At 47.7% G+C, this 16,064-nt stretch overlaps 2 protein-coding genes across 4 annotated transcripts in view; both read right to left on the bottom strand.

Annotated features, from left to right (window-relative positions):
* The window catches only part of LOC102694431 (intermembrane lipid transfer protein VPS13B), a 325,472-nt gene that overhangs the window by 4,224 nt on the left and 305,184 nt on the right, over positions 1-16,064 (bottom strand). For all 3 annotated transcript variants that reach the window (XM_006636105.3, XM_015357899.2, XM_015357901.2), the window contains 11 exons: positions 13,543-13,750; positions 11,045-11,233; positions 10,440-10,586; positions 9,464-9,741; positions 8,868-8,995; positions 6,414-6,613; positions 5,457-5,575; positions 3,538-4,328; positions 1,764-1,940; positions 620-790; positions 205-381 (listed from right to left, as the gene is read on the bottom strand). In XM_006636105.3, coding sequence (XP_006636168.2) covers positions 205-381; positions 620-790; positions 1,764-1,940; positions 3,538-4,328; positions 5,457-5,575; positions 6,414-6,613; positions 8,868-8,995; positions 9,464-9,741; positions 10,440-10,586; positions 11,045-11,233; positions 13,543-13,750 — 2,585 coding nt within the window. The remainder of the gene's footprint in view (positions 1-204; positions 382-619; positions 791-1,763; positions 1,941-3,537; positions 4,329-5,456; positions 5,576-6,413; positions 6,614-8,867; positions 8,996-9,463; positions 9,742-10,439; positions 10,587-11,044; positions 11,234-13,542; positions 13,751-16,064) is intronic.
* The window catches only part of polr2k (RNA polymerase II, I and III subunit K), a 138,618-nt gene that overhangs the window by 39,585 nt on the left and 82,969 nt on the right, over positions 1-16,064 (bottom strand). The gene's annotated exons all lie outside the window — the stretch shown is intronic.

The following is a 16,064-nucleotide window of genomic DNA, read 5'->3' as shown; positions in this document are numbered from 1 at the left end:
AACAGGGAAATGATTTTTTTTTTGTAGTGCTCATAAAGTGCAAAACAAGATATCTGTGCCAAGAACGGCAGTACAAAGATCATGTCAGAGAATTCTCTCCAGCGGCACTGCTGCTGATGGGAGCATTTCTCCGACAGAATTCCGTACGTATTGGCCTGCCTGTTTACAAACGTGTCAGCCAGTCAAGCACAGAGAAGCCCTTACCGTATCCAGTCTGCGACACCAGCTCGGCGGCGCCCCCAATAGGCTTCGTGAAGACACCCACGATACCCTTGCCAACCCCAGAGATCACTCCTTTGGCTCTGTTGCCAGCAGAGCCCTGGGTCTCCCCGGTCTTCTGGAAGTTCTGCATTGGCTGATCCACGATGCCAGCAATCGCCCCTGTAGAAACACCCTGGCATCACTATACGAACGCTTCTGCTGGGGGGTTCGACTGCACTGGATGAGAGAGCAGCTTGTTCACTGCAGTGCAGACTGGAATGGCTAGGGCAAGACAACTCCAGGACACGCATGTGGAAGGCAGGGTTTCACTGGTGTTGCATTCCCACACACAGTGGCATTTTCCAATGTAATTTCACTTCAAACACACAAACGATAAATCAGTATGGGCAGCACTGACCCAGCAGGCTGATGCCCAGGCGGGAGAGCCCCTGCCTCAGCCCGTCGCCCAGGCTCTCCGGCAGCTGCCGCCTCCACTCCTCCTGCCGCGTGTAGTGCTCCTCGTCCAGCGACAGCCGGTCCATGTTCCGCGCCAGGCTGGTGGCCAGGTTGGTGATGGACGTCAGGGTCCCTGCGCAGAGCGGCATGGGGGGAGAGGGAGAGGAGGAGGAGGAAGAGGAAGGGGGGGAGGAGGAGTAGAGTAGGAGGAGGAGGAGAAAGAGGAAGGGGAGGAGGAGGAGGAGGAAGAGGAAAGGGAGGAAGGGGAGTAGGAGGAGGAGGAAGAGGAAGGGGAGGAGGAGTAGACTTGGAGGAGGAGGAGGAGGAGGAGAAAGAGGAAGGGGAGGAGGAGGAAGAGGAAAGAGAGGAAGGGGAGTAGAAAGAGGAAGGGGAGGAGGGGGAGGAAGGGGAATGAGTTTATGTGCTTGGAGCGCCACCTCTCTCGGGGGCTGACAGCAAGCGCGCAGACCCCCGCGGTGGTCTCTTACCAGACACCTGAGGGCTTCTGTCCTTCTGAGGAAAGTGCAGCTGTGGGTCTTTTAGCACCCTGAGAAATGCTGAAACCCCCCTTTTCAGTTGTTTCGATCAAACCCCGTTATTTAAGAAGCGAAAAGCCCCTGATGAATAAGAAGCAGCTTTGTGTTCGCGTTTTTTGGGCTGCGGCTGAACAAAAAGCCGGGCTCACAAGAGGATCCTCATGTCTATGCGTGAGAGTTTGGCAAAGTTCTGGATCATTATCTATCTGACACTGCAATGGAAAAATAGAGTGCCTCCTGATTTGCCAAAGTTTGTTATCTAGTTTATATTAAAACACTGAAAGGGTACATTTTGGGCAATCAGCCTGTATCACTGTTTTTGGCAAATGTTTCTTCTTTTTTAAACGAATGTTTATACAACTTTCTACCCCGGCTGCCCCTCGTCCCCATTATTTACTGCACAGCCTGAATTTGACAGCCTCTAAATCTGCAACGCGATGATTCCCATCCTTTCCTGTGATTCCCGGCGGGCGGACAGTTTCAGCACATGCTAAGAGAAACGGGTTGCAGATGGCGGGACACGCGCCAACGATGGAGACACCCCTGTGGGCGCTGGGGTGCGGTGCGTACCTTTGGAGATGTGCTTGACGAAGGAGGTGGTCCCCCGGGAGACCCCGCTGACGAAGGCCCCGGGCCCGCGGGTCAGGCCCTCGTAGGGCAGCCTGAAGAAGTCGGCGATGCCGTTGCCTATACTGCGCACCAGGCTCCCGGGGCTGCCCAGGATCTCCAGCGACCCGACCACCCAGCCTGTGGGAACACACGGACTTGTCAGCCTCTCACCTTCACACGGCCTCATGGGAATCCCGTCACCCCCGGTGACCTGGGTGCGATCTGTGCCACCGCAGGGGCGGGGGACTGGGGCCACAGTAACACCGCCCCAGAATCCCCCAGCTTGCCAGCCGCTCATAACACGTATCTGTAAGGGCAAGCTGCTGATACACTCCCATAGGCACGCAAAACAACTACACCGTGACACATTCACTGGCACAGCTTGGATTATCATCCATCATTATTCTACAATAAATACAGATACAGAGCTTGCTTGCAGAAAACCTTAAGACAGTCTTTGTGGTTTTCTCTTATGGTTTAAATTCTTCTGTTTTAGATCACAGGATAATTCTACATCTGTTACAGATTCATGAATGATAGGAAATCTGATTTATAAAGTTCTGACTTCACATCACCCTCCCTCTGTTGCTTTATATGCACTCCAGTAGGTCAATACATCAATATTTGCAGATTGTAAATACAATTTTGTTAAACAAATATCTATATTTTAGAAAATTAATAGCAGGCCATTTTTTCACTTTTCTAATATCTGTTTTTTGCTGATATTTATGATCTAATAGCCTTTTTGATGACTTACAGTTGTGGCATTTCTGCTATAAAGTCTTCTTAGAAGATGGTGTTTATTACTCACATAATGACAGATGTCCAAGAAAACTTAATCAGTAACATAAAGTATTTCTGTGTCGGGGAAAAAAAGCTTTGTCCAAACACAGAGGCCGAACTTTATGATGCATGAAACACAGGTCCTAACGATAAAAAAGGTCCAGTTAGCCATGGGAATGATTTCTGAGGTGGATAAGTGGGTTAAATGTTATAAAAGTGTGAGTTAGTCAGCAAGGGCTAGAAAGAGTCATGGAACACTGCAGATAAAGCTCACATGCCCTCCAAGAAATATTTCATTTGGGCATGCAAAGTTCTGGAAAACTATCTGCTTATTTGTGGGACAACAGACGCGCATTTAAAATGTCAAAACCTACAGTACATGTATACTGTGCACAAAGTTCCACTTTTGCTTTACCATGGATTTTCTATTTCAAAGTAAATGTATGCAATCTTCCCTTCTACACTACCAACATCAGACACCCTTACAGACAGGCCTACCTTTAACCCCTGTTCAGTTACGACATCTTCCGATTACCTAAATCGGAATCAAAATCGGCTGCTTTCTGTGAAGGTACTGCTGCACAGCCCAAAGGGGAACACCAGTTATCTAGCTTTACCTTGGTCTGACTTTATGTACCGTCAAAAGAACACATTGCCAGCATATTCCAGACTGAGCTCTGATCCTCTACGTAATGAGGCACTAACTCCTCTCCCCCTGAATACTCAAATTCTGTTCTCACAAGACACAGATTCAGAGTGGAGAAAGCTGTGGCAGCACCTGGGACAGAACGCATGATGCTGAGCCGTCAAGCTCGGTACTGGATTACGGGGTTTGGTTTTCTATTCATTCACTATGAAAGAAGAACAATGAGCAGGCGGGGAAGACCCCCGATGTCCGGCTGGGCTCCCGGACGCCTGTGGACCGGGCGACGGGCGGGCGCGGGGGACTCACCGGCCCGGAAGAGGGCTCCGGCAGCGTAGTGCATGGCCAGGGCGTGGACGAGCTGGCGGGCGGTGGTGTAGAGGAGCCCCCTCTCGAACAGGGAGAAGGACAGGGGCGTGTGGTCGGACGCGATGTACAGCTTCAGGGAGGCGTGAATGCTGACCAGCAGGTTGACGGGGTGGATGGTCAGTCTCCGCAGCTTCACCGGGTGGACCAGGGCCTGAATGGACTGCTGGACCTGATCGGGCAGGGCGAGGGCCCCCGGGGCGGAGGGGGCTCTCGCCGGCTTGCCGCCCAGCACGGAGTCGGGGATGTAGGTGTGGAACAGCGTTTTGATGTAGTACACGAACGTGTCCTCCAGGTAGACCCGGGCGAGCTTCAGCTGGAAGGTGACCTCCTCCACGCTGCAGCCGTCACTCGACAGAGCCAGGCCGAGCCGCAGGAAGCAGGAGCTCTTGTACGCCTCCAGAGCCTGCGGCGACACCGCGGGGTTGGAGTCCCAGCACCAGGGCGCCGGGTCCGCCCGCTGCTCCTGGCACAGCAGCACGGGGAAGTGGAAGCTGGCGCGGCTGTAGAGCTGGTTGTCCACCTGGAGGCTGGCGCAGTGCAGCTCCACCTCCCGCGGCTCCTCCGGCCAATCCGCCGCAGGGGCCGGGGGCACGGGGGTGACGCGCAGCAGCGCCCTGGACAGTGTGAGCCGCAGCAGCTCCACGGAGCCCGCGGGGCTGGTGACGTCGTCGCGCAGCGTCAGGCTGGCCTCGCTCAGCAGGACTCTCAGGGCCAGGGCGGACGCCGGCGTCCTGTCCCGGGGTACGAGGCGGAAACGGGTCAGGGGCACGGAGGCGAACGGGACCCGGCCGGTTCAGAGAAACAGAATCGATGCGGACCATCTTTGTGCGAGAAAAGAGCTCGCTGATTTATGCCAATGGCAGTCAACGATCTGCACAATCGGACCCAGGGCATGAGCTCAGCTAGGTAAGAACCACCAATGTCGAGGATCGCTGATTTGAGCATAACAAAGGGGCTATAGCATTTGAAATTGTTCTAAAGAATATTTATCAAGCATAGTAATATTTTTTACTCTATTTCTCCAATATTTGTATTAGCCTTTCTTTTTCCACTGTTTAAAAAGTCAAACATTTACTGGCATTTCCTAGATACTCCCATACAAATAAACAGCTAATTGTCCTTGGTGGACTCTTTGTTGTGCATAACCTTTGTTTGAAACCCTGGAAATCAGTGATGTTCACTGACACTAAGGCAGGCAGGCATTACTGCCCTCCAGTGGTTAAACACTTTCCAACAATAAATTGTGGACTACCTGCAAACAGACTTAAATTAAACTTATATTAATTGCAAACTAAGAGAGCTCAATTTTAAGATGAAACTATTTTTTTCTCTCCAGAATTCATAAACTATTGACCATAATATTTAAAAAAGGAAAGGTTCATTCATTTTAGAGAAATGGACTGGAATATAAATATATTTTACTAAATAAAATACAAAAAAAGAGTTGGGACTGATCTTGTACTCAATTATGGTGAACAGAGAAACTCCCGTTATTATTTTAAAATAAGAGTGGTGTATTATATGAGACTGTGACAGGCTCCAAGCAAGGTGGCTGAAAAGATCATTAAAACACATTAAAACCTCAGGATTACTTGAGGAGTGAAGGAGCCCTAATTCATCAGAAAAGCAGTGAGAGCCCAGCTTTTCCAAGCTCAACTGCCAACTCAAACCACAATGCCCTTTACATCCCAGACATAATAAATCACACCCATGTGAGAATGCATCTTCAGTTATCCAATTTATTAACTAATCTTCACCCACTGTGTCTCTTTACTGTGAGAATTTCAGCCCTACCTGACCCAGCTTGACACAGACAGGTCATGTGGGACTGCTGTTCTGCCCGCGGTCCAGTGCCTTACCTGTGGCACCGGTTGAGAACAATGTCAGCCTGGCCCTCCGGCACCAGAGTGATCGTCACTGCGCCGCTGCAGTGGAACACGTCGATGTACACACAGCCGTACCCTGGCATGAACACCACCTGCGCAGCAAACACACAGGCAAAATGGGGCAACGTGAGGTGGAGGAACTGGCAAACCCCATACTCATTGGGTGCACTCCACACTCCCACCCCCACAAACCTGACAGAGCTGGCAGGAACTGCTCCCAGGTTGTCATGGGAAGAAGGATACAGACTTTCCCAAGACTGCCACCCAAAATCACAACCAAAAACAAGCTTTCTTCACTTCAGGAGCAGGAAACAGTCAATGTAGCAGCTCCCTGGACACCACCATCTCAGACAATGAAGTTACAACTTAGTCAGTTCCAGTGTTAAGGATGGTCAGTACAGATTTAGAAAATGGGGTAATTATAATGATAACTGCAATTACTGTATACAATGCTTTTACTCTCAAAGGCTGTACAGGCGATCAGCATCATGGTAAATGCATGCATTAGAATCGAGAACTATTTAATAGAAAACTGAGTGCAGAAAAGTATACAATAGGTAAAACTGCTAATTGGGATGATGTAATTAGTGGAGTACCTCAGGGATCTGTACTAGGACCAGCATTCTTTCCAATTTACATCAGTGATCTTGTAAGCAAACTAGGTTTAAATGGGAGTCCAATAAAAATAAGGACCAACACTTTAAGAAACAGGACATACTGCGCAAAGAGCACCAGCTCAAAGAGCACATCTAATATCATTTAACGGCCTTAAGAAATTGTGATACCAGGTCTGACAGACAGGTAACGAAATCAATTGGCTCTGTCACAACGAAGAGTACTCTCATTTTGAGGATTAACCCGACTGGGTCAGTGTATATAGCGCATGCCTCGTGGAAGAGCCAGACTAGAAGGAGAGCTGCCTGGCGTTACCTGGGTGCCAGGGCTGTTGATGTCGATAGCGTCGCTCCACTCCTCCGCGTGCTGGCCCTCCGGCACAGCCTTCAGGAAGATGGCGGGCAGGGTCTCCCGGTGCCGGCAGTCCGGGAAGCTGGAGAAGTGGTGGTAGAGCTCGTGGTGCAGGGAGGACTCGGCGGGGAGGGGTCGGCTGTACACCTCCGTCCTGGGAGCATCTGGGGAAACACCGCTCAGCATCACTGCTCCTGTCCCCCCACAGTCTGTCTGGCCACGGTGTGTCCACAGGCACACACTGCTTGGGCTGTTTAAATCATGCAGTCACGCAACAGGACAGCCCACCCACCCATCTTCTAACAGCCTCATCCAACTCATGGTTTCGGGGGGGCCAGAGCCCATCACGGCAAGCAGCAAAGGGCGCAGGGCGGGATAAATCCTGGACAGGACAACAGTCACAGGGCACGCACTCACACCAGGGCCAGTTTTCCTAGAAGCCAAATAACCTACCAGTGTGTTTTTGGACAGTGGGAGGAAACTGGAGCACCTGGAGGTGACCCATGGGAAGATGGGGAGAACATACAAACTCACATAGCAGGTAGCACCCCACGAATTGAACCCAGCGCCCCCCAGTGCTGGGAGGTAGCACTGCAAGCCACTGTGCCAAGTGTTAATGAAATTCTGTTTACTGTACGAAGGCACAGATACTATTTTTAGGTGGTTATGTTTTCATTAAGGCTGCCTCCAAGGATGATGGGAGAATGAAACCGTGTCAGTCATGCATCATGAACTTGTGACATAACACTGATTTCTAATGTTTGCTTTGCCAAATACAGTATGTACGGAGAGAAACTGTACTAAGGTACTGTACTAACAGAAAGCACCAGAAAGACTTTGTTCAAAAGTCCCCACTTGCACACACCTCTTAACACATTCAAATCTTTACACCCCAGTGGAACAGGTGTAAGAGAAAGTTGGTAAAGAAGCTGCCCCTTTCCAGCAATGTGCAACTCTGGGCTCTGAGTTTATTGTGTAGTGTTGCCAAACTGCCCTGTTCTTGGGTAAAGAGGATCTGTGATCAGGGTGTCTTGAGAAACTATCCTTTTTTATCACAGATGCGGATTTTACCTTTGCTTTGGAAGTAACTGTACATTTTTAGCAGACATCTCTCCTGTAAACCCAAGATTGCCTGTCTGCATTACATTAAATGTCAGGACGCCTGGGTTTCAGGTATGCAAGGTGCTCCACCTCACAGGTTAGGAAACCATTACCACATGCGGACATTTCAGATGAGACAACTATGTGGTGGGGCCTTATTTCATTCAGTTTATCAGGCTTAGCACTAGAACCCATGTAAAAATACAGTTTATTACAGGAAATTGAATAAAATTACAATTAAATTATTTTTTTACACAAACAATATAGACACAGGTGACACTTTCCTAACATAATGAAGTATACGGAGGATCAGTATTAGTTCAAAACTTGAAATAATAAAATTGCAAGCAGCAGGCATTCAACCGGATTAAGAACTGGCTAACGGATAGGAAACAAAGAGTACAGATAAGGGGTAAATATTCCAAATGGGGTGACGTGATGAGCAGAGTACCACAGGGATCTGTATTAGAACCACATTTCCCTAATTTATAGCAATTATCTAGATTATTTGATAATTAGTAAACTAATGAGGCTTGCAGATGATAGGATAGGAGCACTGGCAAACATGGTAAAAGCTGCAAAGGAATTTCAAAAGGACGAAGTTCAAGACTGAGCAAAAACCAGTTTCATGCAAAGCTGTGACCTGATCTCTCTGTTCTGGTTAAGTGATGTGGTTGGGTTTTTTTTTTGCCTTTCGATCCAAGCTCAAAATAAATCACACATCAAGACAACAAAGAAAGAAAAACAGGGAGACTGCATACTAAACAGAACAGGGCTGTATTTGTAAAGTGAAACATCAGCTTGCTCAGCCTCTCTGGTGTGAAGGCATGACACATGGGCAAGGGCACGGTTAAGGTGAAGGACTGAAACACTCCTGAGAGAGGGCTTTATTGTCCTCACGGTGAAACAGCACTCTCTAGCCTGGGGCTGCTGTGAACTGGGGCTGTGGAGATGTGGACAAATGTGATCTGGGAAAACAAACAAACCACCGCAGACTCACTCCAGTGGGTATAACGGTCCTTGGCTGTCACAGTGAGTGATGGAGACCAGTCATGGCCCACACGCTGACCCCTTCTGCTATGCCTACAATGTTTTATCTCTCTCGGGCCTCTGTACAGTGTGACTAGACCTACCCCCCCCCTTACCCGGTACCCCCAGTGATACATTCAGGGCTGATGAACTGCAGCTGGACACATATCCTGGAGCTTTCTTACTCAAGGCAAGTGCTTAGAAGCAATACAAGCAATGCGAGGTGCACAATTGCCAAAAAACATGTCAGCGTTCGCAGAAGTCAGAACAGAACTGCAAACGAATTACCTCTGACATGCTCTTTCATGACAAACTGGATTGGGCACTTGTTGTGGATTATCATACGCGGGCAGGGGTCTTCACTCAGGGTGATGTAAGTGACGCCCAGGAGCTCCTGGTACGTCAGGACCACAGCTCTGAAACGAGAGAAAGGGCAACCGGCTTCATCATCACAAAGACAGCTCCTTAAATGGAATAAACAGAACAAAAAAGCTTTAACCTCTTTGTTCTACCGACGTGCTAACCAAATTATTAAAACCACTTGCAGGGCACAAGGAAAGAAAATATAATACAGCTACATAACACACAAAAAAAAACATCAGTATCTAAAAATATATACAGATATAGTGAAATCCCTTCAATACTCAGGAGATTCTTTTTTCTGGCCAAACATTCATTTGAAGGCACTGTACTTTTTCACTGATGCATGTCTGGCCTTTCCTCACACTGTGCAGAGACAGTGGAAATTCTGAGGGCATTTGTCAATGTTTTAACACAAAAGCTTAACAGGGCACATCCACCAAAGCCTTTCGTTTATTATCCTGCGTTTTCTGTGCTCCAGCGAAAGACAGACGAGGAACGGTCCCGCGCGGTCCGCAGCCCACCTGGTGCACATCCCGGTCTGGCTGCAGGGCTCTGCCGGCACGGCCACGCTCTGCCTGGGGAAGTCTGGTCTGATCCTGGCCGGCAAGCTCCAGCAGCTCCGGCCTGCCAGCCCGGGCACAGAGCTGAGCAGCAGGTGCCTGGAAGGGCGAGGGGCGTCCGCGCCGGCCAGGCTGGAGTGGGAGAGCAGGTCCCAGCAGGGCACGGAGCCGGGCTGGGGGCAGGACTGGCCGCCAGCGGGCTCGAGGGTGAACACAGCACTGTCTGGAGCGTCAGAGGGCTGGAGAGCAGGACGGAGACAGACAGGGAGGACAGAGCAGTGTGTTACCCCAGCACCTTGTAATCATTTACCATTTACCCCTATACTGGTGGCAGGGGTGACATGCAATGATATGTTTAGCCTTTAATGCAAAGTGTGCACAATTCTGAGAGAAATTCCTAACTTCACCTTGTCTGTGGCTTGCATTACTGTTTTATTCAAGAAATGAGAGGCAACAGGCCAACAGTCCTGCGTTTCTTAAAAAATCTGCTGCATCGTTAAATGACCTCATAGAACCCGATAAACTCTCAGGGCTTTATTCAGGATAAAACAAAAGCTTTTTCTCCAAACCTGGTAATGGTAATGTGTCACTTCTGCAGATTCATGAAAAGGGCAAATAATATGATGGAAATGTCCCCAAAAAAAACGCCTGTCATTCTCATAATTGGTGTCTATAGCAATTAAGCAAAAGACAGAACAGAGCATGCCAAAATTGGAAAGAAAGTGGAAAAGACCAAAACCAGATAGTACACTTGACTATCTCTCTCTCTTTCTTAATGTTTCTGGTCCTTTTGAAATTGCTCAAGTTTAGGATTGCCAAGGAAAAGAATTTGACATGCAAGATGTGAAGGCAATCATGTATGAGACCCAACAATAAGACGCTTCAAGACTCTGTACTTTATTATAAGCATCTATAATAGTCTGGGGACAGCACGCACCTGGTCTCCCATGCCCACCGCCGCATCAGACAGAACAGGCCTGTAGCAGATCTGATAGGGCGTGTTGTTCACTATCAGGGTCCTGTCTTCAATCTGCAGGATCTGAATCCCGTGTTTCACCGCCGAGGAAACGCAGAACTGGCACAACTACAGTGAAGAAACAACAAGCATTTGGGAGAAATTTGCCCTTCGTGTTTGTTTTTCGACTCCGCAAACACATTGTTTTTTAACATCTGCACTAATGAACGGAGAGCCCTGCACCCGCAAGGCAAGGAGGAAATACAGTGCAACACAGGTGCTGAGTCAGAGGAAATTCCCGGGTCTCTGTAGGGCACATTTGTTTTGAAGGAAAAACAAGATGCACTAAACAAACACTGATGAAGCTTAGAATTCTGCGGCATCAGGTTTGTGAGTTGGAATGAGTTGCACAATTTTCTTTGTTAACCCAGCCTGACATCTGTGTCACTTTCATGCGAGGAAAAGGTCTGGCAAAATTAGGGGTGAGGGATAGGAAAAAAAGAGATGGGACACCCCTGTGAGCTAGAGAAAAACTCCTTACTGATGAAGTTTCTTTTCTCCTCTCTAAGGCCTAATTGGGCACCTACTTTCAGATGTCCAGGAAGGGCGCCCAGCATGATCTCGACCTCCACGAAGCCTTCCTCATCCAGGGTGACGAGCTCCGCCCCCGGCCCATCCTTCCAGCGGGGGGAGGTGAGGTCATGCACCAGCTTCAGGGCGGTGGACTTGTGCACTGTGTTGGTGTTGGCCCAGTAGATACCAATCTGAAAGGGCTCCTGCGGAAATGAAGAGAGGCCATCAGAATAGAGGGACAGCCTCTCTACTACCACATCTTTAGACACTTTGGGTCTTTTGCAATGGCAAAATGTGAAGTGCAGAGGAGGAAACGAAAGAACAGGCTATGATAGAATCCTAGGCTCAACACAATGAGCAGGATCATCTTTAGTGCTGTTTCCTGGTCTGCACGTGGACATTAGCTTATGTCACTTTGCAGAACAATAACAATTTGTAGAGTGCTTGTGGACAAGAGCTGAAACCTACAGAGCACAGCACAGGTTTTCACATTGGGATTGCAGCCTGGTCGAGGCCCACAGTGGAAGAGCTCTCATTGGGACTGCCCATCTTTCAGCAGTTTCTTCCGACTTACAGAGATCTTTAGTTTTAGGAATGCCACGATTGCTGAGTGGCTGCTGACGACATCACCCCTTTCTTCTCATCTCTGGCTGCGTTTATTATGAGACCCTTCTGCGCCTGATGCTGCAGATCACTGGATTGAATGACCGAACTGAAGACTGCATGGCAATTCAGGAAATCCCCAGCTGACTGTACCCCAGCATTTCCAGGGCTCGGCCCTACTCTTTCAGAACAGTGAGAACTCTTGACTACTCATTCCAGAGCCCATCCATACCTCAGACTTGTAACTTTCTCCATTCCTTGGAGTGCACATTTGCTGTCGATCCTGAGAGCATGCACTGTACAATGCAAATGATAAATAAAGGCATTTCTAAGGTCACACCTGACACTGACAATGGAGGGGTTTGTGGTCTGCTGGTGTCTTGAGCTGCAAGCTGCCTCCCGACCCGTCTGAGGAGCTGTCAGGCCGCAGTGTAACAGGCCTGGGCCTAACAGACACAGCAGGGTGAACAGGGCAGGTGGGGGACAGGCTTGAGTGGGGCCACCCAAACGCTCAAGAGAGGACCGCCTTCCAGATGTGCTGAGAGCAGCAACGATGGAGGGGGCTTACTCTCATCCCCACTGATTGTGCGTTCCAAAATATAAACAGAGCGGCTAAAACAAAAGGCCCAGATTACAGGAAAAACTTCCAACTGGTTTCTGGCAGTACCTAATAAACTAGAAGTACCGCGGTCACAATGCTTTATTTGTTTCTGTTTCACAAGCTATTACACATTTACTGCTTTTGTTTTGTGATTTTGTGATTTTTTTTGCTCAAGCTTATCTGCTTTTATTCTGGTGATTTTTAACCCTCTCAGTTCTCAGCCCAGGCCTTAACAACATGTGGAAGTGGGAAAGTAAAGGGGGTCTGAGTACTGATGAATGATGCTTTGGAACACTTCTACCTGCTGTCGCTGGTTTACGATGGATACACGTAAGACAGCTGTTTGCCTGCACTATTTGATTTTATTCCCATTCTGCAAATCAATAGCAGACACTGCCACGTGTGGTTAACAAAAGCAAGAATCAATGCAGCCTTGATTCACCCTTCTTTCAGATACATCACAAAGAAACAACATGGTTCAGAAAGTGCCTGAGGCTGGGAATCAATCACTTTAGCAGATATCAACTTGAGCATAATACAGTGATAAAACAGAATACTTCTGTCAAAATCAAGGGGCTCCTGCAATCTTCCATGCACGTCTTAGCTCACTTTAAGGATTTCTGAACATAAGAAAACACAATCTTCCTGCTTCCGTAACCCGGTTCTATGTATTGAGTGATCCTATCACAGCGCAAAGCTGAGTTTTGCAAGGTCCAGTCACAGTTGATTAGCCTCTGCTTGACAATGTATTTAAGTGTGGCTTGGCAGCACATGTCCTGAAGGGTGCCAGGCCACGTCCATTCAACCCCCTGCTTGACTATTGCTGGGAGCTTCCTTTGCCAGCTGAATGCTGTTAGGGGTGGGGAGATGCATGTGGGATCTTCGACTCACCACACACTAGCGACCACCACCGGCCAGGCGCCTGCAGCGCTGACTTTTATTAGCAAGAGTTGTGTTCTGTTGGCCTTTGCCAGTAGTATCCCAGGACCTCAGTATGAACAAAATTGTATGGCTCAGCACTGGATGTATCGGCTAACGTGCGTGCGTGTCTTTAACTCTCTCACATGAGGCTGCAAGACTGATGGAAATGTCATTGGAGCTCGATGAGAAAAACACTCCCAACATTCACAAATTCTGGGGCAACATTTTCACAGAAACCACGTGCAAATGTACACACCATACATTCTTCCTGCACTGAATGCTTTTAAAAGGCATCTTCTCAATCCTAAAAAACAACTGAAAATCAGCAGCCTGCTCCTGGAATGCACACGTCCTGTGGCCTCTGCCGCAGGAAAAGGAGCGGCTCACCTTCAGATTGGGGGGCATGACGACTTTCCCAGCCGGAATCTGCAGCACGATCTTCTCGCCCTCGAACAGCCAGAGGTCCCACTGGGAGCGGTTGACCAGCAGAGCCCAGGGCAGGAGCTCGATCAGCAGAGTGTTGAGGCCCGGCTTCCAGGCAGACAGCTTCACCTGCATGGGGCTGTCCCACTGGGCCAGCGGCTCCGCGGCGCTCCTGACAGGGCAGAGGCAGCGTGAGCAACACAGCCGGGCAGGGGTCCGCTCCCCCCCCCGCAGCACGGGGCGACCTCACCTCCCGGAGAGAAAATCACAACACTCTCTCCTGCTTTTGCAGGAAATGCTGGCGGTACAGGTCGCCCCAGTATGGCAGCGTGACTTGTGATAGAACTGCCTGACATAGCCGATATCTGAGCGCACACCCTGCAGTCTGTGTGGGTCCTAATGCAGAATCTAACCCTAATGTATAGTGATGGGGACAATATACTGTAAGAAAGATGCCGTCCTTCAGATGAGACGTGAAACAGAGATCCTGACTCTCTGTGGTCATTAAAAACCCCAGGGCGTTTCTTGAAAAGAGTAGAGGTGTTACCCTAGTGTCCTGGACGGATTTCCCATTGGCTTTTACCAATCCTAATAATCCCCATCTCTGAACGGGCTTCGTCACTCTGCTCTCCTTCCCACTGAGAGCTGGTGAGTAGTGAGCATACTGGAGCACTCTGGCTGCTATTGCATCATCCAGGTGGGGCTGCACACCGGTGGTGGTGGAGGGGATCCCCATTACTTGTACAGCTGTTTGAGTAGAGTGTCCAGAATAGAGTACAGAAGTGTAAGGATTATTATTATTTATTATTTTAAGTCTTGATGAGAATAATTGTGAAGAATGAAAAAAGGAAAAACAGCAAAAACCAGCAACCCAAACCAAAGTTTTGGTTTAGTTTAGCAGTGCTCCCCTACAAATTGGTTTTTGAGTAACAGAAGGTGCACTTTTCATAGCAAGTTGCATTAAGGAGGTCAGTCAGGTTAGGTAGCAGTAGTTTATTTGACAGTTTTACCTATTATTTTATCTATTATTGTCTCTGGATCCAATCATGAAAAGAACATATTTGAATCTGATTTTTTTTTCAGTAGTACGAATCATAATCTTTTACAGCCAGATTCCATTCGCTCACTTTTCCAAAACTGCTACAAGATGTTTGCCTAATGATTATTGAAATGTTTTGCGATTATTAAAGCTCGACAAAGAAAGAAAAATAACATTTATTCATTACGCTTCCTGTGCCCCTAAGACATAATGCTCAGACTCAAAAAGCCAAGAGGGTGAGATAGAGATATTTAACTTCTGTCAAAAAGACAGAAGACACACAAACCTTATCTGTTAGGAATAATATACATTATTTTAAATTTGATCGTCTCGGCATCTCAGATCTGCTTCTGTTTGAAGATAGGAATCAGTGCTAATAATCCTCCAATCAAGCACAGTTTGGCAACCATTAGTAGCTTTCTGGGGTTTCATATGGTCTGTCACATATATGGTAAAACTTACTTAGCCTTGTGCTTTGTTATAAAGTTAGAATCACAGGAAAGAAAGTAATGAATGACAGAGTAATTCAATACCAAACCACGAGATACAAACTCCAACGTTACTATCCCATAGAGTATGGGTACAGAACCACAAAAATGCATATGGTCAACATGCCTAGACTGAAATTTCTTTATAACAATGCCTGGGAAAGCATGTGTGCTATCAAGATGTGTGTTTTTTTTAGACAAAAGACCATTCCCTGCCTCTGGGGACTAAGGCACATATTAGCTGATAGACACAGCTGGATATGTGCACATACACACATACCCCCCTGTAATCATCATCTTTCGGAAATCAAAGAAATCAGAGGGTTGTAGGACGGATGACAAGTTTAAGTCTTTAATGAAGGCAGGCTGTAATAAGGACCGAAACCTAATCCTTGAGAGATGCTTTTGCAATCCCTTTATTTGACATTGCTTATTTATGTGATGAGCAAACAAAAGGCTTTGATTCGCCTTCTTTATCAAATTAGCTGGATTACCTTAGCTTTCTACAGCTACAAGATCGAGTACTCCTATAGTGCTGGGCTACCAATCTAGGACCTCCACAGGTTTATGATTTTCGTATTGGGAACAAACCTGAATTTTTACTTTATTATTATTGCCTTTAAAAGTAACATCTCTAAGTGCTTTACAGTAGGTGTAAAAAAAGTTAAAAGAGAACACGAGGACAGCACAATCCAAAATAAGCACATACTGTATATATAAACACAAGCAGAAGATACCTGGGCACTAGGAAAAGGAGCAGACACCGACACTAATTAAATAAAAGCCTTTCTGAATTAATAAAAAAATAAAAAAACAGGTACATTTAGAAAACAAAAACAAAGCCTGAGCTAGCATGAGGACCTATGATTTGTTTGACCTTTCAAGTGGAATAGCTTGTCTTCAAATAACTCAGTCTCCATGTCAAAAGAACAAGCTCCTGGGCCCTTTCCAACAAAGAG

Source organism: Lepisosteus oculatus, chromosome 10, assembly GCF_040954835.1.
Source record: "Lepisosteus oculatus isolate fLepOcu1 chromosome 10, fLepOcu1.hap2, whole genome shotgun sequence".
Classification (NCBI taxonomy): Eukaryota; Metazoa; Chordata; class Actinopteri; order Semionotiformes; family Lepisosteidae; genus Lepisosteus; species Lepisosteus oculatus.
Note: the sequence above shows the minus strand (reverse complement) of the source record. Positions and strands in the feature narration are given on the sequence as shown.